General features: G+C 42.9%; 1 protein-coding gene across 2 annotated transcripts; it reads right to left on the bottom strand.

The window, feature by feature from the left end:
* Window positions 1-249: 249 nt before the first annotated feature.
* On the bottom strand, window positions 250-27840 carry LOC118914134 (N-acetyllactosaminide beta-1,6-N-acetylglucosaminyl-transferase). 2 transcript variants are annotated; one of them, XM_057494350.1, is made up of 3 exons: window positions 26913-27840; window positions 3066-3178; window positions 2702-2719 (listed from the first exon to the last, which is right to left on the bottom strand). In XM_057494350.1, the coding sequence occupies exons 1-2, from the start codon at window positions 27838-27840 to the stop codon at window positions 3084-3086; spliced, it is 1023 nt and encodes a 340-aa protein (XP_057350333.1). In that variant the 3' UTR covers window positions 2702-2719; window positions 3066-3083. The 2 variants fall into 2 exon arrangements, with proteins under 2 accessions (XP_036744572.2, XP_057350333.1); XM_036888677.2 differs by lacking the exons at window positions 2702-2719; window positions 26913-27840 and adding an exon at window positions 250-1523 and having other exon boundaries at window positions 3066-4628.
* Window positions 27841-27935: the final 95 nt, after the last annotated feature.

The following is a 27935-nucleotide window of genomic DNA, read 5'->3' on the forward strand; positions in this document are numbered from 1 at the left end:
AAATACACTTCTAATTGTAAAATAAATAAGTAACCGGGATGTAATGTATAGCATAAGGAATATAGTCAAAATATTGTAACAACTTGGTATGGTGATAGCTGGTATCTAGAATTATCATGTATATAAATGTTGAATCACTGTGTTGTACACCTGAAACTAATGTAATGTAATACTGTGTGTCAACTACCCTTCAATAAAAAAAAAAAAAAAAAAAAAAAAAGAAGTCACCCGGATGGTGTGCCAGCCACCCGGGATGGTGTTCCAACTGGCCTCCCCTGACAAAGCAGACGAGATAGGGCCCCCAGGGGATTCTTTCTGACCTGTCCCAGGGTCATTTCTAATTCTAACACAGTATGGAAGAAACCAAAGGGTTGAAAACCAAGACAGAAGTCATTTTTCTCAATAAAAAGACAACATGAGAAAAAATAAGGCAGTGTAAAGATCTGTGATGAAGTGCTCCCTGTACGAATGTGCTTTCTGTTGAGTCTCACCAATTTTAAGCTATTTTCACTTTGTTTTCTGATATCATCTAATTATGGGGGACTAATCATTTTCTTGTGGGTGTTTTGGGGAACGTGATATGCCTGTGCAGGGTCTTCCTAACAGAAGCACTTTAATTTAAGATGTTTAGGAGAAAGAGAGTTAAGTTTGAGGGAAGAAAGGGACACTATCCCTACTTGCACGTTTGCAAAAAAATTATAAACACATATGTGTTCACATTTTTTTCACTGTAGGACTTTTCCCCTTAAAATAGGACACTGAAAATAGAAGAGCTGATATGGTTAAAGGTTGTCTGGTAATAAAGAACCAGATTCACACACCAAATCTTAAATTACAAAGAGTGCTCAAGTGTAAAACTCCTGGAGTAACTGAGTGTGTAATTGAATTTTGCATTGCCTTTAAAGATGGAGATAGCCAAGTTTTCTTTGAATCACTTGTAATTTGGGAAGTCCCCACCCACAAGCAGGATTTCCTTCTGCTTTCTCCCTGAGCCAGGATGCTCTCCCTCCAGAGTCTAAGAAAGGAAGGAGGCAACCCCAGGAAATGCCACCTACCCTGAAAAGCAGACTCAGACCCCACAGACCGTTGACCTGGGCTGAGCTCACCTTCCTCTCTGGAGACATGCTCTTGGTGGACAGCTCACCTCCAGTTTCCATAGGGGAAATGGGGTTCCACTGGCCAAGGCGACTGGAAGCCCAGATGCGCCAATGTTTCAGCCTTTCTACAAATTCCCCACAGCTACACACTAGGTGTTGACGTGCTTCTGGACATGTTTTGCAAAGAAAGACGTGTGTAGGTAGAAAAGGGTCTCCCAACCTGGGCCCTCATTTTGTAGCTGGGGAGATTTGAGGCTCCAAGAGGTTATGTGCTGTGCATGGGTCAGGCCGGCACTGGGAGAGGGCAGAGCCAGTGTGCCACACTACAAACCAAGAGCAAAAATGGTTTTCTCTCCTGCGCCTACCTAGACAGCATTCTTGATTTCCCGCATTGCGTGTCTGGCAAGGATTGGAAAGGGAAGGGGACTAAGAAAAAACAAGGGAGGGTGAAAGATTAATTTCCCCTTGATTTTCTTATATTGATTTGCCATTGATAAGACTGACCATCCTTCTGTCAAAATAATCACAGACATTTAACACCAACCCAAACCCATGTTTTTCTGGTTTGGAAAGCAATGATTGAGGCTTTTGCTAAGTTATGAAATGCCTTCATCTCAGTACTTCATCTAAGACACCACATGGCTAGGGCCAAATTCAAAGGGATTAGTGAAAATAGAAAGGGAGTAAATATTTAAATATGAAAATCAGCCTCTCAGTACCTAATGCTCCCAAATTCTATGCCAACGATGGGAACAACAGAGGGAACGTTGAAAGATGGGTCCGTGGGGAGAGGAAGGTCAGGGAGAGAGAGAGCATGGCAGGTGATAAGCCCTGTTCACCAGGCGAAGTTGCCGTGGGATTCAGAGACCAAACACAGTATTTTCCAGAGAATGCTGGCATGTTTATCGCCCAGGAGGCCCTGCCCTGCAGCCTGAGAGCACCTAGTTGTTTCCAACTTGGCAGTCCCCCAGCAACCAGAACAATGACTGCTTTTCTCTGGCTATAATAATGCTGTCGGGTTCATCACAGATCCATTTTGTATTTTTTCATTGAGTCCAGAGCATGCTGTTTCCTTCAGAGGAAATCCTATCATGTTTTGTAGAGTTTTTTAAATAAGTGACCAGGTCCGTTAGGAAAGGTAGAAATGTTTTGATGAGAAAAAAAGGAGTTTCTCTTAGAATCTCATTATTTATCTGCAGTAAAATGTGTTAAAAAAAAAACAACTCTACACATAGGATAGGTACATGCACGAATCCACATACTTCTCAGCTCACCAGGTGGTAGGGAGACAACTGCGATGCCATAGGAAATCCTCATGCTTTGCCATGCATCATTTCACTCACTCATTCATTCATGCAGCTAATGTAGTTATTGAGCATTTACTTGTGTTGTAAACATTGAAGATGGATTAACTGGATAGAAAATGGCCCCAACTTCACTGGCAGAGGCCATAAACAAACCCATCCAAACAAGTAAATAAGATCATTCCAGACAATGATAAACTCTGAAAGAATAATAGGGTGCAGTGGTCAGCTCCGCTTCTCGGAGCTGTCCACATCTGGCTAATGAGAAGGAGCCTGTGAAGGCCTGGGGTGCACAGGAGGATGGCTGAGCCAAATACCCTTCAGGAAGAGCAAGTTTGACAAATTTAGGGGCAAGAAAGAATATCAGTGGGATTGAGAATCATAATACCTATTGTGGTAAAGATGTTTAAGATGAAGAATGCCCAAGACATGATAAACTGAAAAACCATATCGCTGAGAGGTATTATTTGGCCATGCTAGAAAATCATTCTACATTTGGAAAGAATAAGGGTGAGAACCATAGGTCTCAGTTTTCATCTTCCACTTCTAATTTAAAAAAAGGAGAAACTTAAAAAAAAGGAGAAACTTAAAAAAGAGGAGACTCTTAAAAAGTCCTGTCAAGCACAGCATATCATTATCACATGAAATACAGAATCTCACATACCTGGAATCCTATTGAGCGTCACCCAGAAATGTTCATCAGGGCTGAAAGTATCTTTGGACCACTGGAGCAAATCAACAGCCCGTGGGTCATGGAGGACAAAGTTCGTGAATTCTCTAGATAGAGCAACATAGGCAGAGCCAAAGTAAATGGTGAGATTGTGGGGAGGAGGTGGTTTCAAAGCTGTGGTTCTGATCACATAGGAAAGCTCTTTGCCCAGGTGCTCTCGGTGGACATACTTAGTGCGTCCAATGGCGTGAGCTGGGGGCAGCACCCCCGGGGTGATGTTTTTCCCCTTGAATCCTTTCAGATACCGCACTATTTCCTTGTTGGTTTTCAGGGGGAAATCTTGCCCACAGGTGTTCAGGGCGTACTTCCACGGAACCTCCGAGGCTGCGAGATCTCTGAGGCAGTTCAGGTCAGCCTGGAGCCTGGAAATCCCACCATAGACAACCGGCTCCATCCTGGAAGCCAGGAACGCATTTGGGAAGCAGCTCAGTAATCGCTCCACTGCATCTTTAAATTCGACTGTCGCCTTTTCATCCACATGAACACAGTAGAGGTTCTGGGGCATGTAAATAGCTCTTAAGAGCCTTTCAAAGGTGTCGAAATTGTGATGGATGACCATTATATATGCCAAAGGAAATTCAGCCTCTTCTTTGGATAAAGGGGCCGTGATATAGTGGCTTTGGGTCAGGTATTCCTTGCAAGAAGACTGCTCGTAGATGGTTAGTTTGCTTTTCCACAGGAAAGGTGTTTTGCCTTTGATAAAGGATGTGCAGACTTGGGTCAGCATCAAAGTGTCCGAGTTATTTAGCCTCTGGAAGCTTTGCTCTCCCCCAAATCTGAACACATAGAGCGCGATAAAAATGATGACACACGAGACAGAGACTATGAAGAGGTAGCGCATCGAAGAAGGCATGCCTCAAAGAGGAGCGAGAGTTCCAAGACCGTCAAAATCTGAAAGTCCTTTCCCAGACTTACTTTTTCCTCTGAGTTCTTATTTTGGTACATACTCCAGTCATTCCAACCCCGAAGCAGACGCTGCGGATTTACTCCGTTTCATCCCGGGCGTCCAGCTGCGGGCTGTCTCCCCATGCTGACACTACCGACCGACCCGCCTCGCCTCCGCCGCTCTCCGACCGCCTTTGTCTCTCTCCCAGCAGCGGGTTGCTGGAGCCCAGCCTCTCCCCCTCCCTCTGCCTCCCCGCTGGCATCTGATAGCTGTTTCACTAGAACTCTGGTAACTTCTTTTCCCCTGCAGGTTTCATTTCCCAGATCTCTTTTCTTTCATTTCCCGTGCCCCCAGCCCCAGACCCTTGTTATTGTCATTTAGGCAATTAGCACCGTAAAAGCCGAAGTTGAAATACTGTGTTCTGGGAGGCGGTGCCTTTCCTGCTGGTCGTCTGTCGGGCAGGCACACCCCCTCCTCTTGTTGCTGCCAGCAATGGTCTACAACCGGCCCCTCGACTCTTCCAGTACGATCTGCAGGATATAACGTAGCCTCCATTCTCAAATACGCTGCTTTAATGATAAAATGACCGGGGTGACAAGATCTAAAAGAAAACCTCGTCCATTCTGGCTCCTTTGTAAAGCTTTAGGGCCCCGCCCTACTCTTTTCTAAAACAAGAGATTACTGGAGTTCCAGTCCCAGGGCATTTGAAACTGCCAGGATCCTGGTCCTGCGACTTTGAGATGAGGGTGACAGCCCCTCTCTCAAAGCCCATGTCCAGCATCCACTGTGCTGTCTCTCCTAGCACGCTGAGGCACATGAACAAGTCCTGAAGCTATATCCCCTGATTTAGAGGAGACCTTAAAATTTCATTCAAAGAACCTGAATCCTGACCACAGAAGGTGGTTAGGGCACCGCGGGGCCATTCAGGTCTTCACCATTCAGAGAACATCAGCTAATACTCAGAGAAGTGCTTTACACCTGCCCAGGTAAGCCTATTAAGCCAACAACATAAATGTTGTTTCCCACTACCTGTAAATAGTAGTGTTTTGGCTAAAGAGCGTCAGGCTTTTACTTAGATGTTCCTATCTCCAACCTTTCACTTTTCCACCAGTTATTTTTTTAACATAGATGAATGTATTTTACTTAAAAGGACTTCTAAAACATCAGTTCAACTACTGAATGCCTTCCCACTTCTCCTCACTATTTATCTGAAATTACACCTCAGACCCTCCACCCTATAGCATTAATGCATAGAGGAAACTGAGCCTCCACCCACCCCCTGAAGAAATAATGCTCTCTAAATACTCTTTCTCTCCTTCCTTTTGAAAGTCTCAACCCCGCTATTAATGGAATTCACTGGACAATGTGCTGATTCCTTGCTTCCAGCATGGGTAGGAAAACCGAGGGTGCCCCACCATGATTCAAGGCACCCCACCCCAACTACATGCCACACCACTTCCTGAGCACTCTGTACTTTTTCATCCTTCTACTTTTATTGTTCCGACTTTTCATTCTTCTGGCTTGGACATTATTTTCCTCTCTCCCTTGCTAAATTCTCCATTCTTGAAGACCCATCACAAATAAACTCTCTTTGGAACCCAACTGTGAATTTTTAGGCAAAGTAGAAAAAACAAAAGTAGCCATGGTGTGGAGATCAAGCTAATCAATCCTCAGTGTCTTCCGTGGAACAGAAGCAAAGAAAATGATGGGAAATTCAGGATAATAGAAAATTTAATCCCAAGTTTTTATCTTGGGATTAAAATATTTAAAAATAACCTATTTCAAAACTACCGAGTAATTTTGGTATCTAATTTGTCAAAGCCTCTTGGTTTAGAATGAATATTAAAATATTTGCAGTTTGACAAAATGTTCAGTGTGTAGACACATAATTAGGCCAACAGAAGCTGTTTAGATTATTATTTCCAACTGGCCAGTAACATAGGGGTTTAGATTTATGCAGGCTTAGGGGACAGACATTAGTAATGTTACTATATTAAGAAGTACAGACACTGGCCAAATTAGGAAGTGCCGTAATACTTCTGCATTCAACCCATCAGTTCAAAGGACATTGTTTGTGTGTTGAAAATACAGGACTTTTGTTTTCCCTGTCCTTTTGGCTGTCCTTGGACTAACTTCCTTCACCCTTGGGTTCTGGCATTGAAAAAATCCCTACAGGAGAACTTGTTAAAAAAAAATACTTGTTGCAATAGGGAAAGGCTGCTGTGCCTGTCACCTTTGCTTCCTAATAGGTCATGTGACTTGCTTATCCAGAAAAGGCAGCATGCATTTTTTTGCTGCTGCATCTGCACATCTCAGCCTTCCCTACTTGCCTCTGACTGCAGGCAAGAACGAGGTTGACATTTACGGGCCTAGCAATGGCACCTTGCCGCTCACTTTGGAAGCAAATATTCCCTAACTGGACAACTGATCAGGCTAGACATGGCCCTCCACTGGGATCACCTTAAAATCTTGGTCTTTATGCCATTCTGAAGTCTTTATATTTTTTGAACATTATTTATGAATTTCTCCAATTATGGTGCTATCTAGAGCACAGCTCCAAAATGAAGAGACTATCCTTTATTTGAAATGAAGGAAGACTCAGGACCTCAGTGAAATAAAGAAATGATCTAATGGGGGAAAGAATGTCCTCCAACCCCTCGGCCCCTCTAGGCTTCCTAGTGTGAGGGGGCAAAGTGGCCCCTGCCTGACCCCACAAGCCCTGGAGAAGGATGAGTCAAGATAGCAGCACGACAGAGTCCACTACATGCCCGGGATGGGTCAGCCGGTGAGGAAGGCAGCAGCTGCAGTGAAAGACCCTGAATGCTGTTGTGCTGAAAACTTTGGGCTTCGTCTTGGGAGCAGCACCAATGACTGGAGGCAGGAAGTGCGTGCTAGCTGGAGCAGGAGCACGAGCAATATAAAAAATGGTGTGAAACCAGTAAGGATGGCCACCATCGAAAAGACTAAGAACAACAAATGCTGGCGAGGATGCGGAGAAAGGGGACCCCTCCTACACTGCTGGTGGGAATGTAAGCTAGTTCAACCATTGTGGAAAGCAGTATGGGGGCTCCTCAAAAAACTGAAGATGGAAATACCATTTGACTAGGGAACCCCACTCCTTGGAATTTACCCAAAGAATACAACTTCTCAGATTCAAAAAGACATATGCACCCCTATGTTTATTGCAGCACTTTTTACAACAGCCAAGAAATGGAAGCAACCTAAGTGTCCATCAGTAGATGAATGGATAAAGAAGAGGTGGTACATATATACAATGGAATATTACTCAGCCTTAAGAAAGAAACAAATCCTACAATTTGCAACAACATGGATGGAGCTGGAGGATATCATGCTCAGTAAAATAAGCCAGGTGGAGAAAGACAAGTACCAAATGATTTCACTCATTGTGGAGTATAACGAAGCAAAATTGAAGGAACAAAATAGCAGCAGACTCAAACTCCAAGGAGGGATTAGTGGTTACCAAAGGGGAGGGGTGTGGGAGGGTGGGTGGGGAGGAAGGGAGAAGGGGACAGAGCTGTAGTATGTTTAGTACACATGGTGTGGGGGATCACGGGGGAAAACAGTGTAGCACAGAGAAGGCAGATAGTGCATCTGTGGCATCTTACTACACTGATGGACAATGACTGCATTGGGGTATGGGTGGGGACTTGGTAATATGGGTAAATGTAGTAACCACATTGTTTTTTCATGTGAGACCATAAGAGTGTATTCAATAATACCTTAATAAAAAAATTTTTTTAAATGGTGTGAAAGTACATGTCAGCCCATATATGCATCACACACACATTAATAATGATACTAAATGCAAATAAAGCCTCTTCAACTATGAGCTGAAGGTGCGGCTACATCTTAATAAAAATGTTTCCTAGAAACAAAACCAAGGCTTTAACCAGCCTTTAGGCCTGAAGAAATTCACAGACCATCACTTACTGTGCTTTTGAGATTTTTCTTAAACAAGGACAGACAGGGGAAGGATTTAAAGTCCCAGGGTCGCTACGGAATTCATGGACCAGAAATTAGTGGGAAGTCCTGGCTTAGTTTTCATTCCCTCAATTTTGTATTGCAGAAATACATTCATTACCTTATTTATATTTATTTACCTGCTTGTATGTGTTGAATGAACCAATGGAAGGAGGCACCTCCTCCCCCCCGCCCCCCCGTCACAGATCCAGGTGCCCATACGCACACGTGCTCTTGACTAGAATTGGGAACAGAGCAACTGGTATCTTTTACTTTGACAAGCAAAAACTGACCAGGCTGATGACCAGATAGATTAAATAACATTTTTTAAAATGTGACTTTTAATCAAATTTCTGGGGAAAACCATGGAAGTTGTGTTTTCTCTTGTGAGTCACAGAAAGGTTGCCATTAACTGCCACAATATTATTAACAGGGCATCATGCAAAAATCAGGATACCTGGATTCTAGTCACTTTTCTACTTTAACTGGTTATGTGATCTTAGGCCCCTACTGCCTCATCTTTAAAAAGAGTGTTCTTTACAGATCTTCCAGCTGAAATGAGCTATAGTTCAGTATGTGTAAAGTGAACCCACTGAGTAACAGTGATGGAATTCAGGCCATGTGAGCTGTGGCCCCTGTGCCATAGGGCAGTGTATCTTCACTAGGATTCAAACTACATAACCAGCAAAACCAAGAAGACTATGGATCAGTTCCAAGCAGGAGGATGTCCACTGTTACAGGAGCTCAGAGAAAAAGTTCCCTGGCAGCTGGGATGCTTGGGAAGAGCTTCCAACAGTTGGATTCAGACACTCCGAGCGCAGAGAAGGCATTCCAGTTGGAGAAATTATAAGAGTAAGCAAGAATACAAAAACAAGAAAGCTCAGTGTGGAGAAATTCCTGGGATGAGTTGTGAATCTAAAACTTCTCTGGTGTGGCAGCAGATAAAAACCTTCAAATCTGTGAACCATGGTCTCAGGACCTGAGGTGATTGGCAGGTGAGCTGCAGGGGCAGAGGGACTTTCGCCCCCTGTTACACTACAGCACACACTGTGTTCAACACCAGGTAAATGGGTCTAGAATCATCTGGGCACTCGAAAAGTGCAATTTTCAAAAGAAGTGTTGAGAGAGACCCTGACATGACTTTTTTCTTTGAAACTGATTGGCAGTTACCAGGAGGTGTGATTTCTCTGGACCAGCCGCGCTGTCTCCCTTCCCGTTAGCACTGGCTACAGACACCTGACTGTAAATGGACCACCTGAGCACTGAACTCTGTCTCCACCTCCTCTCACATCTTTCCCGTTTAATTGCACCTACTAATGCCGACTTCATTACACTTTCATAATTGTTCTGTGACTTGTTTTTCTATTCTCAGTTAACTGCAGTCCTTCAGTTGGGAAAGAGATTAAGAAGGCACAGGCTTGAGCAGAAATACTGGATTTATTATGTTAAATAACAGCAGAAAGGATACTGAAAGAACTGGGCCTGATGAGATTTGTGGAAACAGCAGTGACATTGGCAGAAAGAATCATGAAAATAAGATGAGATGGTATCATTTCTTGGCCTCCTCAAAGGCTGTTTTGGGGAAGGTCATTTTTGCTTGGTTTGCTTTGTTATTGAAGCAGGTCAAATGACTCAGGGATTCATTCTTAATTATAAAACATAGGGATTTATTTATTTTTGCCTTGAACTAACACTAATTCACGGGAAAGTAGAGAATAGTAACAGTCCAATTCACTTTGGACAGTCAATTAAGTAATTCCTTTCTGGGTGGCCAGGTGATTTATAAACAGAGCCTTTTTTGTTTTGTGTTTTTTTTTTTAAGTGATGACGATCATGCTGTTTAAGAGAAAAAGAAAGAAGGCATTTCCAAAGCACATCTATAACTAAAACAACACCTCTCCCATGACTGAGATCTCCAACTGGGTTCACGGGGGAAAAGCGCCTTCTCCTGGGACCCAATCATTTTACCTTTATACCCTTCATCTAATTAGCTACAGAAGTTGTTGTCTAGATCACAGCACCCACAGGGTTATTTCAAACTCTTGTCTCAGAGGGAGGAAGAAGTTTAACTGACAGAATTTCAACAGGTCCAGAAGGAGGCCATGCTAGACCATATCATAGTGGTGTGAGCTGAAATGACCTGCACCTGATTTTGACGTAGCAAAGGTATCATGGAAACACATCCTGAATACTCAAGACTGCTAAGCAAATACTTGCAAAAGGCAGCATATACAGATTCAAATATGCAAATGACAAAGCATGTGCAAACAGGCTGTGGTCTTCTAGCAGCATAAATGTAGCCCATGAGAAAGATGAAGAGCCAGAAATGTTGGGGCTTAGAAAATGAAACACAAATTACCCTAGGTAAGTCACAACCAATTAACATTTCCAGATAAAATTTACCACTGAATTTACATGTGAATGTTAACTGCTTAACCCTGGAAGAATACCAGACTCCCTAATTGTTTTACAACAACATTTGTTTCCAAAAGTATTGAGCCAAACTAGATGTGTCTGTGGCTTGGGGATAAGAAGAGTATAGATTAAACGTTTACACACTTTACATCTCATCACTTGGAGGTCCAGGTTGTTAAAATACAGATTGAGGGGGCCCCCACTCCCAAGAACCAGTAAATTCCAAAGAGAACTTAATAATCTGCATTTCTATCAAGGTCTTGGGAGCAAAGTTTGAGAACCAATGAGTCAAAGACTCAAATTCTTTGATTTCTTTTTCTTCAATGACCCCTCCTGATCTATTTTCCTAAGACTAAGCAATTTACTGTAAAATAAACAGACAAGCAAAAAGCAATGTTTCAGGCTGAGCAATACCATACAATTTGGAAATACTTAATAAACATGAACTCAAATGGTGGATAATCTGATCCCCTGAGAAAGATTTGCTATGGGAAACAGCTTGATATTCCTAAGAAGAATGGGAGAAAATGGACACACAGAAAGTTGCCACTGTTTTCATTGAAATGAGACAAACCTTGGTTTCCACTGGCTTGCCCTAAATGTGGTCTCTACGTGTCTATATACAACAAACACACCTGTGCATAATCCTGGTCTTTCACAAAATATGGAACAGGATTATTTACCGACAAGCACATTTTGAGTATCCATTGTGCCATAAACTGAATTAGAGGGGGGTGTAGGTAAAGGACAAAACTTTTTTTTTTTTTAGTGATAGAATGGTAGAAATACCTCATATTGGTGCAAATGTGGAGTAACCTGAACACATTTGTACTGCTGGTGGGCATGTGAACTGGTTCAACTGTGGAAAACTGGCAATATCCACTCAAGCTGAGCATAGGCCTGTCCTGGGACCCGGCAGTTCCCATGCCAGGTGGTCAGTCAACAGAAATGCGTAAAGGACACATAGCTCAGTGTTCGCTGCTGTCATGTCCATAATAGAACCAAATGCCCACCCAGGGATTTCATATACCAGGCTTTCTCAGCCTTGGCAGTGTTGGCATTTGGGGCTGCATATGCCTCCCTGTGGGGATGGTCCTGTATACTATAGGGTGTTCAGTGGCATGCCTGGCCTTTATCCACTAGTGCCAGTAGCACCCTGTGCCCTTTCAAATTGTGACATCCAAAAATCTCTCCAGGTATAGCCAGATATTCCCTGGGAGGCAAATAAAATAATCTCCCCACCACCCAGCTCCCTCTCTGTACATAGCAAGGAGGATGAATCAATGTAACTTCCTGCAACAAAAAAATGAATCTCACAAACATAACATGGAGCAAAAAATGCCAGACAGAAAGAGTATATGCTGTACATTTCCATGTATATAAAGGCCAAAAACAGGTAAAAGTAATCTGTGCTGTCGACATCAGGGTAGTGACTGGGAGGCTCTCCAGCTCTGTGTCTTGATGCTGGGGACACGGGTGTATTCAGTTTATGGAAGTGCAAGGAGCTGAACACTGAAATATGTGCACTTTCCTGTGTTACACAATCCTTCACCAAGAATGAATAAATGAATGAATGAATGAGTGGAGTCATGGTCCTTCTCCCAGAAAACCTCTTCCAGGGCAGTCTTCAGGGTAAGCGGGGACCAGGAGTCCTTCCTAAATAACTAATATTTATAGGAAATAATTATGATCGAACACTCAACAGTACCCCATACCAGAGCCCACATCACCTCTTCCTTCAGCAGAATGAACTGATACGGGTGAGTCCACTCTAATCAGCCATGACCCAGACACCTCTCCTTCCTACTAGTGAGCAATGTCCAGAAGAGAAGGATCCAAGAGAAAATAGAGCCTGCTTTGTGCTCATCAGACCCAACTGAGTGCCACCCTTAGAGTACTTGTAACCTGCATTAGATAAGGATGGAGGGACACCTGCCCTGAAAGCAGAATGTGTGTGTAAACAGGGCACCAAGAAGGATGAATGACTGAGCTGATAGTGGGCATTAGGGGCTACCATCCTCACTTGCCCAAGGAGAAAACTGAGACTCAAGAAGGTCACGGGTCTCCCAGTGACCCTCCAGCCCAGGGTCATTCAGCCTGGAGGGGCTGACCGGGGGCTTGACAGTAGCAGCTTTGCTCCAGAGCTCTTGCTGAGTCTCTGTGCCATCCTGCGCCCTCTTAGGCAGGCCCAGAAATGTCAGCAATCAGATCTGCTGCATGGAGGAATCACGGGAAATAAGGAGAGCTGTGTTCAGTAAGACACATGCACCTCTTTCTCTGATGCTCCTTTTCTTCCTCTCCCACTCATTCAGGCAATGTATGTTAAGAATGCACCTAAGTCTGAAACAAACACTGTGAATTTTCTTTTCCCCTCCATCCAACATCTTTTCTTTATTACTCAGAAAAGCATCTGGACAAGTCTTTTCCTTAAGCTCATATTATGATTGACTTCCAAGTTCCACCTCCCAGCTCCCTCTTCAGGTGACCACATTTCTGCATGATCCAGGGCATAGCTGGCCCCACACTGAACTGGGTTCTCAAGGCCTGACCCTTGAACGAATGAACCAGAAAGATGGCAATAATCTTGGGAAAAAGAGCATCTGTGAACCATCCCTCTCTCTTTGCTTTCTGCAGTGAACAATTCACCAAGACCGAACTACTTCTCTGTTCAAACCTGTGACGCCCTCAGCTCTCATCCTCCTACTTGCTGGGCTCTTAGCCCTTTACAGTCTTCAAAACATATGCTCTTTTCTGCTAGCTTTGGTTTTTTTTTAAGCTTTCCTTTCTTATGAAGACTAGGTCTGAGACTATCCAGATGACTGGTATTTTGACAGGAGTTTGTTACACTATTATAAGAATTCCATCAGAAATAGACTCATGAACACAGAGAACATACTGGTGGTGGCCGTAAAGGAGGGGGTTGGGTGGATGGGTGAAACAGGTGAAGGGGAAAAAAATTAGAATGTTTGATATCTTGATCCGAGTGATGGTTACATGAGTTTGCATGTCAAAATTCACTGATCTGTACACTAAGATTTGTGCATTTTATTGTGTGTACCGCACTATTTTTAAAACTTCTTTTTAGGTTGAAAAAGAGAGAAATGTTGGTGTAAAAAAAAAAATTTCATCAGAATCTGTTACCAGTTTTACAAAAACATGCCACCCCAAAAGCTGGATGATGGATCCAACTCTCTTCCTCCTCCAGCCGGAGGGCTGACTGGTTGAGTTCAACAATGATGGGGAAAGAGAACAGTCAGGGTGTTTGCTCCCCATTTCTGTTCTTGCCCAGGAAACAGGATAGCTGCCTCCTTTGGCTCAAGTTTGAAAGTCATGTTCTTCTCGAAGGGGCCCTGTCCACAGCACTTTTTCTAACCGCTCCTTCCATGGCTAGACATGGTAACAGTTCCACACTCCTGGTCCTGGGTATTACAATATCCCTTACCGTTTCACTCCATTCTGCCCACACCTTCAGAGCCCATCCCTTTAAGAAGTCTTTCTTGATGTTTCCTGTCTTCTGTGGGCCCCCTGACTGATAAGATAATAAAACAACATTGAAATAATTCTCAGTGGGTGCCAGGCATCTGGTGAGTACTTCATGTAGATTATCATTTCATGCTCACCACAGTGAAGTAAGTACAATTGTTATCCCCATTTTATATGAGCAACTGAGCAACTGAGACTTAGAGGCCCAATCTTTTATTACCCAAGATCATGAAGTCTGGTAGCATGAGGGCTACATTCTGAATTTTAGGTATTTATATACTTAACTGCCTCTAAATACATACAGATTTATAAAGGTATCAAAATTCATTCATTCTCTCTTCCCAAGGCTACAGCTGGTGGGAGGTGGATCTGCATTCCTGGGGTGGGACACTGGCTAAGCCCCATGGGGAGGGCTGGTTACATGGAGTGGGGCTGAGAAAATAAGTGGGTGTACTGAGGTTAGTGGAAGCCAGGCTCCTCACCACTGGGGTAGCAAGTCGAGAGGAAAAAACCCTGTTGTTGGATTGGAATTGGAGATATCAGTATAAACTTGTAGTTTTTAATAAATACTTATAAAATTAAAGTACAGATGGGTATGTGAAGGTGAATGTGTGAGACAATGTGTGAGCGATGTGCTTGAGAATGCACACATGTGTGTGTCATGCATATATAAAGACAGTACGTGCACACATACATTTGTATTTTTCCTAGCTCTGGCCCCTGGAAAGGTACTCATGCCCTTGAGAGCCCAGATCTTGGTTTCCAAATCCATTCCCTACTAAATGAAACCAGGGTTCCTTGGAGAAAATGGCTGACTCCAAGTCTGGGACAGGATAAATACAAGACTGGCCTGGAACTTCAACTTGTGCCAGAAAATAAAGAGGTGCTCAAAGAAGAATAGCAACTTGGTAGAATCACACAAGGGTCAGCTTGACAGGGCCCCAGTAGCCAACTCTGCAACAATTTGAGCAGCAAAATAAGTAAAAATTGTAAAACATTGCAAAAATCCATTGGGTAAAATGGGAATCCATGTCCACAGAAATATAAATAAATAAACACATGGGGAGCAGAGAAGGCTCTCTATCTGTTAGACGAGAATATCAACTAATAAACACAAAAGGATGGAGTTAGGGGAAAAAACACAATTTGGCAACCACCTAGTAATAACTGAGTCAGGCAAGAACCATCAGTGGATGACAGAATTGGGGAGTGAAACTATTTGATGAAGAACAGGATATTTAAATAGTCTCAAACTGTCTTCCCACGAAATTCTTATTTATTAGTTTGTAGTGAATACAAAATACTTATTAGCTTTATAGTGGACAAATTTGGCAGGCCCCATCTTCACCAAGTGACAGAAGTTACCATCACTGCTATCAGAACAAATCAACCTTGCATGTCTCCACAGCATTATTTCTGTGCTATCTTTGTCCAAATGGAATCACTTGAATCTAATCATGAGGGAACATCAGACCTGAACTCTTCAAAAATCATTAGATCTTAAAAGATGAAGACACCAAGAAAAGTTGTTCCAAATTGGAAGGGACTAAATAGGTAAGACAGCTAAGTTTCATTCAAGATCTTTAATCAGATCCTAGATTTATGAAGGACATTATTAGTACAACTGGTGATAACTGGACTAGGGTCTGAGGATTAAAGTGTAATGCTGAATCACTTAACGATTGTACTGTGGTTATGTAGGAAAGTATTTCTGCTGTTAGGAAATACCTTTTGAAATAGTAAGAAGTAATTTGCAAAAGGTTTAGGGAAAATATATAAACGAAGGAGAGAGAAGATCAAGATAAGGCAAATGTGGTAAAATGTTATGGGCTGGAGAAGTGCATAGGAAAGGTCTTTATACTATTCTTATAAGTATGGTAATTTTGAGATTAGCTTAAAATAAAAGACTGGAAATCCATTGAGTTCTTTCAATATTTTACAGATATTCAAAGAGTAGTATTTTCATTAAATACATTGCTTAAACCACAGGAACTTCTTGAAGGTAGCATGGTGGATTTGACTGATCACAAATTAGGGGACAAAAACACCTACATAAGTCATTTTACCTTCTGGAGACTCAATTTCCTCATCTGCAAATTGGAGAGAATGACATCTACCTCCCTCAGATGATTTCTATGAGGCAAAATGACTTAATTAAATGGAACCTCCATGTTAAGTCTATCTGCTCTCTCCTTAAGAAAACATTTCTTCTTCTTCATTAGAGAAAACTTCCATTCCCTGCATCAACAGAACAGTGCCAATGTTAGAGCCATGGATGTGGACCCAAGGATGTAAAAGAACCCTGTTCTATAGAATTCACGTGTTCGATAGAAGTCACACGATTCTCCCTAAACATCTGCACTCCGTGACTGGATTTGGCTCTTCCCTACCTTCTAAGATCAAACAGAAGCTCTGCCCATCTGAGATCCTGAAATCTAGTCTTGAATGTGGGATGATGTTTTAAGGAAGTACTTTTCAACAGTTTTCATAGCATGACATGCACTGAAAACCATCATTTGTCTAGCACCATGGATAAATGAACGAAGCTCTGTCAGCCTGAGGTGTCTGACCAAGGGCTGCAACTGCCTGCAGCCTAGTGTGCCATACACGCCGTTGGGATCAATATTTACCAGTTGGCAACCAGTGCCCCCACATCAGTGCACATAAACGCAGCTGGGAATTTCAGCAGTGAGCACGAAGGGTAACAGGCTGCCATTAGTTCAGGAGTAAGCTAAAAGCACTCCGCACACTTTGGCAAAGTCTGAGCTGTTTCTAGCTGCACCATGGACTAGGCTGCGCTGGTCCCTATGACCTTCAGAGCAAGTCCAGGTTTCTGTTCTCGAGCCCCACATCTTGTCAGTAGTGATGTGTCATTGTGCTGAATTTCATTCCCACTCCTGCCTTGTCCTTGATTTCATCTCCCCTCTTATCTTCACCTTCCCTTTTATGGCTTTGAAGCCAGAAAGCAAGGAGAACCTTAAACCCGTCTCTTGCCTGGCTTCTGCCTGATTCACGACACTGAAGACACCAGAGTCCCCCAGAGCTGGACTGAGCCCAGTAAAGTCACAGAGGCAGCTAAAAACAGCCAGCTGCACAAGGTGCAGTATTTGAATGGAAAATTCTACAAGGGTGGCTGATTTACCTTCCATAAAAATTATTACTTGTCACCAAGGCTAGAAGGAGGTTAGTCAGGATTGCAAAGATTACAGGAATTTGAAGTTTACTTCATTCCTAATAAGGAGAAAACTAGAGAGACACAGTTATGAATCCTCTGAGGTAAAAACAAAGGGTTGTGAAACCCTGTGAGACACTGTCCTGAACTGGTCAAGCTCAGTAACGCAAGAACAGTACTTGAAGCAACACATGGATGTGGGTTTAAACAAGCCGACGCCTAGGTTTCTGGGTGGTGAAATGCAGCTGGTGCAGACCAATGTGCACACGAGCAAATGAGACCACAGCCAAGGGCCAAATGTTGTGAAATGGAAGAAACAAAAAGTAAAAGCGACAAAAACACTAGCTAGGACTCCAGCACAGACCTGTTGGCTCACTGCTAAAAAGCTGGGAGAATAATGGCGTGGACTCAGGATAGCTGGGGGGTTTTATCAGACATTATCAGGAGAGAATGGAAGCCATTTGATTCTTAAAAGGAAGAGGAATTACAGTTTGCATAAAACCACAGAAAAGGGGTCAAATCACAGTGACTACTTATTAGGACAGTATCTTGATTAAGCGGCTACTTTATTTATTTTTAAAATGAGTCTTACCTAATTGCTTAGTCAAAGAATTTATGAGGCAGAAACCTAAACTGACATTTTGGCCTTGCAGGGTGTTCTTAATTCAGTGCTAGTCAATTTCACTCCTTAACTGCCCACCCCCCTCATCTTCAAAACAAATTTAACCATCTTGACTGGCACGCTTCTGATCTGGGTGTCTTGGGCAAGTAACACAAATTCTTTGTACCTTAGTCTCCTCATTTATAAAATAAGGTTACAATAATATCAAGATTCAAAGAAATAATGCCTAAAAGGCACTTAGTCCTCTTCTAAGAAGATATGCCAAAGGCCAATAAGTACATGAAAAGATATTCAAAGTAACTGTTTATTAGGGAAATGCAAATCAAAATCACAGAGAGATATCATTCCATACCCACTGGCATGGCTTAACTAAAAAGACAGGCAATAGGTAAGTGTTGGTGAAACTGAAATACTCATAGACAGCTGATGGGAATGTACCCATTGTGGAAACCAGGCTGGTGATTGCCCAAAACATTAATCATAGAATTACCATATGGATCAGCAATTTCACTCTTATCTACCCAGGAGAAATGAAAACACGTGGCTATACAAAGACTTGTTCAGGGATGTTAATAGCATCCCTATGGTTAATACTGGTCAAAAAGTAGAAACAACCCAGGTGCCTATCAACAGTTGAGTGGATAAACAAAAGGCAGTACATTTCATGCAGTGGAATAATAGTTGTCCATATAAATGGTACATTTATACACTTAAGCTGATTCATGCTACAACATGGATAAGCCTCAGATATACTACACTAAGTGAAAGGACCAAACACAAAAAAACATATATGATTCAATTTATATGAAATCTCCAGAAAAGGCTACAACAGAGAGATAGGAGTTTGGCACGGAAATGGAAAGTAGTTATAAATGGGTATTGAGGTTTTTCTTAGAGGTGATAAAAATATTCTAAGTTAGATTGGGGTCATGGTTGCATAACTCTGCAAATATACTAAAAAAGTCATTGGATTGTATCATACAATGGGTGATTTGGTGAGTTTTATGGTATGTGAGTTATATACCTAAATTACATACCTCAGTTTTGTGGTATATAAATTATGCCTCAATAAAGCTGTTAATTAAGGGGGAAAAAAAGCAATTGGCCCAGTGCTTGACATTGTTAGGACTCATGTGATGATATAATGATTTACATGCCTTCTAGAAAGGCTTTACAGTGCCTAACCCGGGGCTCAAAGAGCAGCTGGTAATCCTGTTAGTCTAGTGTAAACTGTCAATGACTCGGGCAGTGGAAAACTTCTGGATTTGCATGAACACAACACCACATTTTATACCGGCAACATAAAAATGAATCAAATTCAACCTGACACCAGGCATGGGTGCAGGTAGAGGCTTGCAAAGATCCAAGGCTCCCGCAGCCCCCAGGATGCTGCTGCCTTCAGTCGGTCCCCACAGACCTGAAACAGCAAACCCTGACAGGAAGATAAGGGCTATCAGGGAGGGAAAAACAAAGAGCTCTCCCCGCACCCTGGCACGGGGGACCAAGGCTGCAGCTCCCTGGAGGGGCTGGGTGGCTGGCCAGGGCTCCATACAGAGGACTGTGCCACTCAGTTGGGCTGCAAAGATAACCAGGATTTCTCCAGGCAAAAAAGGGCCTGAGGGGTGGGGGGAAGAAACTGGCATAAAGGCCAAGAGGTCTTTGCAATTAAACCAGGAATTCAAATTATAGTGAAAAACCACTTCAACTACATTTTTCTGGCATTTTAAATCAAAGCCTCTCAGGGCGAAAATGACTCTGGCAAATTCCCTTCATTGTTGATTTCACTTTTCCAGACATGAGCTAAAGCATACAAGTCAATCTTCGGAATGCATATAGAGCCTAACTGATACTGACTTAGGCACTCAGATGTGCAGTGCCTCCCAGAGATCAGCCGCCCTCCCAAGAGGGTTTTCTAAGGGATTTATTTAGCATAGGTGGCAAAGAAGTTCTACCCTTTGGAAACATGTGGGGAGTGGGCAAGAGTCCTGCCCTGCAGTTCAAAGCTGAACCTGAATTGAAGAGCAAGAAAATAAACTTTCTGAAGAGCTGAAGGCAAGTTTTCTTCATTTGTAGGAAACATTTGTTAGACAGCAGAATGTTACTCTATCTTCTTGCATTCATTTGCCCCTCATTCCACATTATACAGGAGCCCCACAAATGAGGAGGCCAGGCAAGTCTGGGGCCCTGGTGCCAATCACATGGTGCACAGGCTCACATTTGCAGGGACGGGAGGAGGCAGAGTTGCTGGGCAGAGGGGCACTGAGGTCCCCACAGACAGGAAAAGAGCAGGGCCAGCTTCTTTGGGGAAGTGACATTTCACCTGGATCTAGACCTGACTAGAATGAGCAGAGAAAGTAAAGAGCATTCTAGAACAAGGGGACAACACCAGCAAGGGCAGGGAATCCGTTTGACCTGGGACCAGTCTACAGTATCAGAAGCTTGGCAGAGTGAGAGCTTTCCAGTTAGCAGTTGTTTAAAAGAAAGAGAAACCAGTTACTTAAGGCTCTGTGGGGTAACCTCTACAAAATCCCCTTTGCACCTTCAAAACCGCATGTTCATGTTTTTTTTTTTTTTTGCCACACATGTAAGTTTTAAGGAATAGAGTAGTCATACTAAAACCTCAAAAACCAAAACCTAAGAAGTTAGTCTGTGACCTCCTACGACATACCAGGTACAATCTGTGTCCTCTTTAATCCTTTCGACAGTGAGACAAGGAGGTCTTTTATCTTCAAGATGTAGATGGACAGCCAGGCTCAGAGAAACCAGGCATCTTGCCCAAGTCACAGACTGCGGGTGAGTGTCAGGGCTGTCCGATTTTAAATTCCGCCAGCAAATGGGGGCCACCTTCCAACTCTCCAGAGCCAATATTCAGATCATCCGCTCAACACACTCTATGGCCTGCTTAAGTCTGAAATGCATTCTCTGTGATGACCACTGACTCTGGTTCAGTTGAGCCTAATGCTTATTTTTTTCTCTTCAATCTACTTTTGTCTTCCTCAGTATAAAATTAAGATAGGCCACCCCAAAAAGAGATGTTATTTCTGAACATTAAGTATTGTTGGGGAGGAAGAGATTTCCTCTACCTGAGGGTCTTCTAGCTGGTTTAAGAATCAAATTGACATGAGACAGACTAATAGGAGAAAAAACCTCAAAGTTAATTATGTATGACTGGAGAACCCATAGTCTTGGGTTCCAAAGACAGCCAGGGACTGTGAGGTATGTGTGCCATCCTGAGCCAAGGAGAAGGGGGTGGGGTCTGAGGCTTCAAAGGAGAAGGGAAGTAATTCACAGGAATATGAAAAGAGGAAATGTTTCATAAACAAATGTTTGTTGGGCCACACAGAAACAATGAGGGGGCACAAAGAAGAATTTTAACAGACTTAGCCACACCCCTCCCTGTCCACCACCACTAGCTGACATTATAATACAGGTCTCTAAGGTGATAACTTTCCTCCTGGAGCAGGTCCTCTATCTAAATTCTTTTTATGCACTTGGGGGGTTGGTCATTTTCTTTCTGTGTCTTTTGGGCCTGGATTGTTATCAACTCTGAAGTAATCTGCACATCACAATGGCACATTTGGGGTGGCCTGCCCTTGATCCCTACAGTATTAATAAACTTTTCATTAAATTAATTAAATCCAAATGTTAATGATATTTTCATTTGATTAATTTAATATTAACATTAAAACAGGGTCACATCTCTGATTACTCCTCAGAAATCCCCAAAAGGTGGTGTAACTGACAAAGCACACTTGTTTGTGCATCATCATTATGCAAGCCATTATTGATGGTAATACATGTGAAGAGGTAAAATGAATATAAATCAACTAAACTGCATCTTAGGGCAATTTCTGATTTGTGGAAGTTATAATCTTTTTAAAAACTAAAAAAAAGTCAAAATTCCAGTGGTCTATGGCCTTGCCAAGGTATCTTATGGAACTAAACCTACTTAGAACATAGAAGATACTGAATTTTCTAGGTGCCCTGAGACCTATCAGGGTTTAACTTGCAAGATGACAAAGGTATGAATTAGCCTCTTGAGAGAAAAGAACCAGGAAAGAGTAGTTTAATTTAGCAGGGAAGGAGGAAGAGGAATAAGGATAGATGATAAGCCACAGAATGCCAAAGAGCAAATCCAGCAAACAGTGAAGGTGGGCAAAGATACAGCAAAGATAATAAAAACCACCAGCCCCCACCACCACATTTCTTCTGGAGAAGCTATAAAACTGACAGCCACTATTTCCTTGACAACTTATCAATGTGAAAAGCGAAGCCTGTCACACCATTTACCACCTTCTCAAAAGGGTATCGCTTTGAAAGAATCACAGGTGTCCCAACTCAGTAATGTCTTTTCCTATGAGTTGACGACTATGCGTATTTCTAGCCAACATCAAAATGGGGATTCTAAAACTAATAGTAAAACTTATCCCCCAGTTTCTCCCCCACTGGCAGGTCTGCCCATACACCCAATGGTCTTGGAAGCTCCACAGCATTATGTGTTTGAGGAACATAAATTCCCTCCAGACACAGCAAGACCCCAGCCAAGTGTGAGTTCCAGGACCACTTCTGCTCTTCTCTGCCTCCCACAGTTGCTTCCTTCAGGATTTCGGCACCTGGCACCTCAGCATTGTGTTTTTACATATACGGGAGTAATGAGATTAGTCAGTTTCAAATAATGGTAGAATCAGGGCAGGATGCAAATAGAAACGGAAATGCAAGAAGCCTCCCTTGTCAAGGTCACAGGGGCACATACATGACACAATACCAACAGGGCTAGTCCAGAGGCTGGCATCGGGAGGAACAAAATGAACAGCAGGTAGAGTCTGTCTTCCAGGGCCACAATCTGTGATTTTCTTCCTTTCTCCGTTCCCTCCCCCTCAGGCACCTTGGCATTCTTTTTTCTTTCCATCTCCAAGACCTGCTCTTGAGAGAAGGCTCCTTTCTCATTCATTCATATTTTAATATGAATTTAAAATAAACTCCTACAGAATCATATTAGAAATATTCCTTTGTAGCAAGTGAAAACAGAAATCGTTGGTCAGTTGCCAAATCTTTCTGTCTGCGGGACCCACGACAAAAGACACAAACCCGCTGAACGTGCCTATCACAGGCAGAAGCTTGCGAGGCGGTGAGCATATGACCACTAACTCAGAAGGAAAGGAGGAGGCCATGAACTTGCCCTCAGAGCTATAAATGGATCGGTTCCCTATTTGGAAAAGCTGAGTCTGGTGATAAACTGAAAAAGTACCTTTTTGTTGCAGACTGAAGTAGGAAAAAGAAGTGGGGAGAGACAATTGGGAGGAAAGTGGGCAAGAGAGGGAGGGCAGACCGCAAGCCCTAATTTCACAACAGCTGAAGTTTATGGGGCAATTTCCTTAAAGCCAGACATGAATTCCCTTTCTTTAATATTCGTGTCCCCACGGGCACCTTTGTCTGAGGGGGCCATGCAAGAACCATCTTCAGAGAGGCTTCCAGAGGACCTGCCACTTCCCATGGACCTCCTGTGTACAGATGGCCATGTTTTGTGCTGTGCTTAAGCCACACGACCCTGCCACCCTGGCCACCTGCAACCTGAACAAGCTGGGGCCCAAACGGAGGGCAGCCATCCACAGAGGAGTCAGTGGCAGCCATGCAGTGGTGTGACATGAGAAGCAGGATCCCTGTTTACATGGTGATTACACAGCCCAAAGCGAGATGCTCTGGAGCGTTGGAAGGAGACAGAAGTGCTGTCAACAGAGCAGCACAGAACCTGGCCGCACAAGGGTGGCACCTAGGAAGCAGAAACCATGGGCAGTGGGCACCCAAGCAATACGCAGCTCCGAGGCAGGAGTACGAATGTTAGATAAGGAAAAAGCAGCAAAGATGAGGATGCTGGAGCTCAAGCACGGCCAGCTCCCCAACACTGCCAGAACATGTTGCTCTCGCCTCCCGTGACCCCGAGGCAGGGAACCTGGCCCACCTACCTTGTCCATTACATAGCCAGCAGCCACACACACAAATGTTCACCTGATTTTGTCTGTTTATTTTTGTGTCTTTTAATGTGGCTACTAGAAAATCTAAGATAACATGTGTGGCTCACATTATATTTCTCCTGGGTGGTGGTGGTCTAGCTCCCCATGAGGCCATTTCAGCTGTGAGATTTTTTTTTCAGGGCCTGTTACTTTTTTGAGAATCCTAGTTAAGCCTCTAGTCACTGCAATCAATTAGAACCATCTTAAAATATTCAAAACAAACAACAAACCAACTCACACACTAATTAGAACTGCTCCCAAAACAGAAATGGCCCAGATTCCCACAAAGCAGGAGTAACAGTTAAACAGGACAGCCACCTCAGGTTCTAGTTTCCTTACCTCCTCATGACCAAGCCCTACACACAGGCCCCTGGTCCCACATGGGTGCCAAAGGCCTCTAGCAAGGATCCTCCATACACAAAACACAGAAACTATTTCGAGGGCTCACTCTTCTAATTTTTGAAGTGCACAGAGCTGTACATTTGTTTTCCACGGCTCTGATGATCTGCTGACCTGAGGTGTAAAAATCCAGTTACAATAGACAGATCATGCTAAGAAGTCAGATGCTGTTAACAGGTTTCTGTTCAATAAACTGATTAGAATTGTCATTTAGAATCACAGACTCTCAGAATAGAAGCGACCAAGCCATCTTGTCCAACACTTAGTGAGTTTCCTTTACTGTTTTCCTCTAGCTTCTACGTGTGCCTGGGGCTTGTTCACCACTGAGGACATTACCCGTTCTCATCCCAGACCCATGGGTTCTTGTTTCTCCCGGCACCGACCCTCAGTTCTTCTCAAACAATAGAGTTGGTCCACCTTCTCTCTCATGAGTAAATCTTTTAATTATCCAAAGAAGGTGATCCCTCTTCAAGTCTTTTTCAAACTGAAAATTCTTTTGGTTGGCTTGTCTTTTCTTAAAAAAATAAAAATGAGGTTTGGCCATTCACCCTTCTTGGCTGCTGTCTTTGGAACTGCCTTTGTTGATGTCGCCCCTTAAATATGGTGCCCAGACCTAAACAGTCTACATCCTACTTGGTCCAAGCAACACTCAACAGAGAGGTGGGGCTCTGACCTCCCTTATTCTGGACCCTGTAATTCCACATAAACAGCTGTATGCTCATGACTCCTGGCCTCACTTTCTTGAGCCCTGATTCTTTTAATATTACATTATCCATTCCAGCTTTGGGGAAAACACAGATTTCTATGAGATGTCATCTCATACCTGTTTTAGAATGGCTATTATCAAGAAGACAAGATATAGCAAGTGTTGCTGAGGATGTAGAGAAAAGGGAACCCTCGTGCACTGCTGATGGGAATGTAAACTGGTGCAGCCACTATGAAGTCAGTGTGGAGGTTCCTCAAAAAATTAAAAAGAGAACTACCATGAGCCAGCACTTCCACTTCTGAGTATTTACTCAAAGGAAATGAAAACACTAACTTGAAAAGATATCTGCAACCTATGTTCATTGCAGCATTATTTACAATAGTCAAGACTTGGAAACAACCTAAGTATCCACTGACGGAGGATGGATAAAGACAATGTGATACACATATACAATGGCATTAATTATTCAGCCATAACAAAGAAGGAAATCTTGCCATTTGTGACGACATGGATAGACCTTGAGAGCCTTCTGCTAAGTGATATACATCAGACAAAGAAAGACATACCGTGTGATCTGAATTATATGTGTAATCTAAAAACAAAAAACAAACTCGTAGATACAGAGAACAGATTGGTAGAGTAGGGGTTGGAGGGAGGGGCAGGAGGTGTAGGGGATGTGGCAGAAATGGGTAAAGTCAGTCAACAGGTACAAACTTCCAGCTTTAGGATAAATATGTTCTTGGAACCTAATGTACAGCATGGCGACTCTAGTTAATAATGCTATATTATGTATTTGAAAATTGCGGAGAGTGGATCTTACAAGTTCTCACTTCAAGAAAAAAAGTGTGGTGATAGATGTTAACTAGATTTATTGTGGTGATCATTTTGCAATATATTAAAATATTGGCTCATATACAACTAGTATCATGTTAAAAATAAATAAATACATGAAGAGGTTGTTTTTGAGTAGTTGAAAAAAAAATCATTCTAACTCTATGAAACTTTGTGTCATCTCAAACAAACATGTGCGCTGCCTGGCTGCCTCTGAGAACCACCTGCAGACGGAACAAATCCCCAAGGTTAGGCCCACCCAGAAAGTCAGACCATCTGGGAAATGAGCCTGGCCTTGATCTATTTTTTAAAGCTCCAGGTGATTATAGAATGTACCCAGGGTTGATCCACTAATTTCAACAAACCATGAACCTGATTCTCATATCAACTCAAGTTCCTTTTCCCTTGAACTGTGAATCTGATTTTCTATTTTGATTTGAACTAGCAGAACTGAACTGGTTCTCTATAAACACCGTGAGGCCACTCAAATCATTCGGAACTTGGACCAGAGGAAAGGTGGAGTTAATTTAGTAGCAACTAAGACTTAAGTGTAAATCAACTTGAAAAAGAACATCAGGCATAGGAGAGCTGGTTTATAGCTGGGCACATTCACGTACTAGCTGGGCAATTTGAACACATCTTGTCACCATATTGATGTTTCTCTGTCTATAAAATGAAGGCATTGATGTAGAAATCTTTACAGTGCTCTGCATTTCCGATTCAATTCCAGGGAAGAACTTGCTAATGACAACATTTAAAGTTGTACACCGCTCCATTTTGAAAGGATGTGAATTTAGCTATGGGAGTTTCAACATGGGAAAAAGTTTTATTGAAATGTTCAAATTGCCATTCAAATTTAAAGAATAAAATATATTAACTGTCAATGCTGTCCTACTTAAAGGAGAATTGGATTTCTTCACTCCTTTGCACAGCCAGCGTTCCCCCAGTCTTGCCCTGCCTCAGAGCTGCAGCACCTGTCAGAAGTGGGTCTGTGGGCCTCGGAAGGCGAGGGGCATATCAACGAACTCCAGTCAGATAGCCTGGCTCTAACTCTGCATTGCCAATCCCTATAACTCCCTGTCCCCATCTGCAAAAGGGCCATGAATTTTATCACCCACTCTGAGCAAAAGCAGCTACAAAGATTTCTTTAATTGACATTTGAAACTGTAAAGACCTTTAAAATGTTAAATTTTTTTACTACTTTTTAAGCAGCTTTATTCATTCCTGACAATGCAGTGTTTATTCATAAAAACAAAAGTTAACAGACATACATACCAGGAATCCGATTGAGTGTCACCCAGAAATGTTCATCAGGACTGTAGGTGTCCTTGGACCAGGAAAGTAAGTCCAGGGCATGCTGGTTTTGGAGGACAAAGTTTGCAAATTCTCTCGTGAGGGCCACATATGCGGTGCCAAAGTAAATGGTCATGTTGTGAGGAGGTGGAGTTTTTAATTTTGTGGTTTTAAGCACGTAGGAATTTTTTTGGCTAACTAGTTCTCGGTGGACGTATTTAGTCCTTCCAATAGCATGGTGGGGAGGCAGCACCCCCGGGGTGATGTTTTTCCCCTTGAATCCTTTCAGATACTGCACTATTTCCTTGTTGGTTTTCAGGGGGAAATCTTGCCCACAGGTGTTGAGGGCGTACTTCCACGGAACCTCCGAGGCTGCGAGATCTCTGAGGCAGTTCAGGTCAGCCTGGAGCCTGGAAATCCCACCATAGACAACCGGCTCCATCCTGGAAGCCAGGAACGCATTTGGGAAGCAGCTCAGTAATCGCTCCACTGCATCTTTAAATTCGACTGTCGCCTTTTCATCCACATGAACACAGTAGAGGTTCTGGGGCATGTAAATTGCCCTGAAGAGTCTCTCAAATGTGCTGAAGTCTTTGTGGATGGTCACTGTGTAAGCCAAGGGGAACCCAGCCTCTTCTTCAGAGAGCGTTTCTGTTATATAGTGACTCTGAGTTGCATACTCGTAACAGGCAGAGTCATTGAAGGAAGTTTTCAATGCATTGTCTGTGGGGTAAAACGCCTTCCCCTTAAAAATCTGATGACAGGCTTCTGCTAACAGTGAAGCGTTGGACAGAGGTGCCCTCAGAAAATCTTTATTCTCCCACAACTTGGTATTGTAAACAAACACAAAAATCAGGGCGGCAATGAGAGACACACTAAAAAGACAGTGTTTCCAGGAGCCCATCATCATTCAAGACCAGGAAATGAGGACAATGTCTCTTAAGATCTGATCAGAGTATAGATATATTTAACTTACATCTTCTCCAGAATCCTTAAATTATACTC

The sequence above is a fragment of the Manis pentadactyla genome, chromosome 16, assembly GCF_030020395.1.
Source record: "Manis pentadactyla isolate mManPen7 chromosome 16, mManPen7.hap1, whole genome shotgun sequence".
Classification (NCBI taxonomy): domain Eukaryota; kingdom Metazoa; phylum Chordata; class Mammalia; order Pholidota; family Manidae; genus Manis; species Manis pentadactyla.

Bases quoted from the DNA above. Each gene is read 5' to 3' on its own strand.
- LOC118914134 (XM_057494350.1), bottom strand. From the start codon at position 27,840: ATGATGATGGGCTCCTGGAAACACTGTCTTTTTAGTGTGTCTCTCATT. The intron at 3,179-26,912 runs GTATGTATGTCT...TGCTCTATCTAG, and splicing joins GACACTCAATCGGATTCCTG to AGAATTCACGAACTTTGTCC.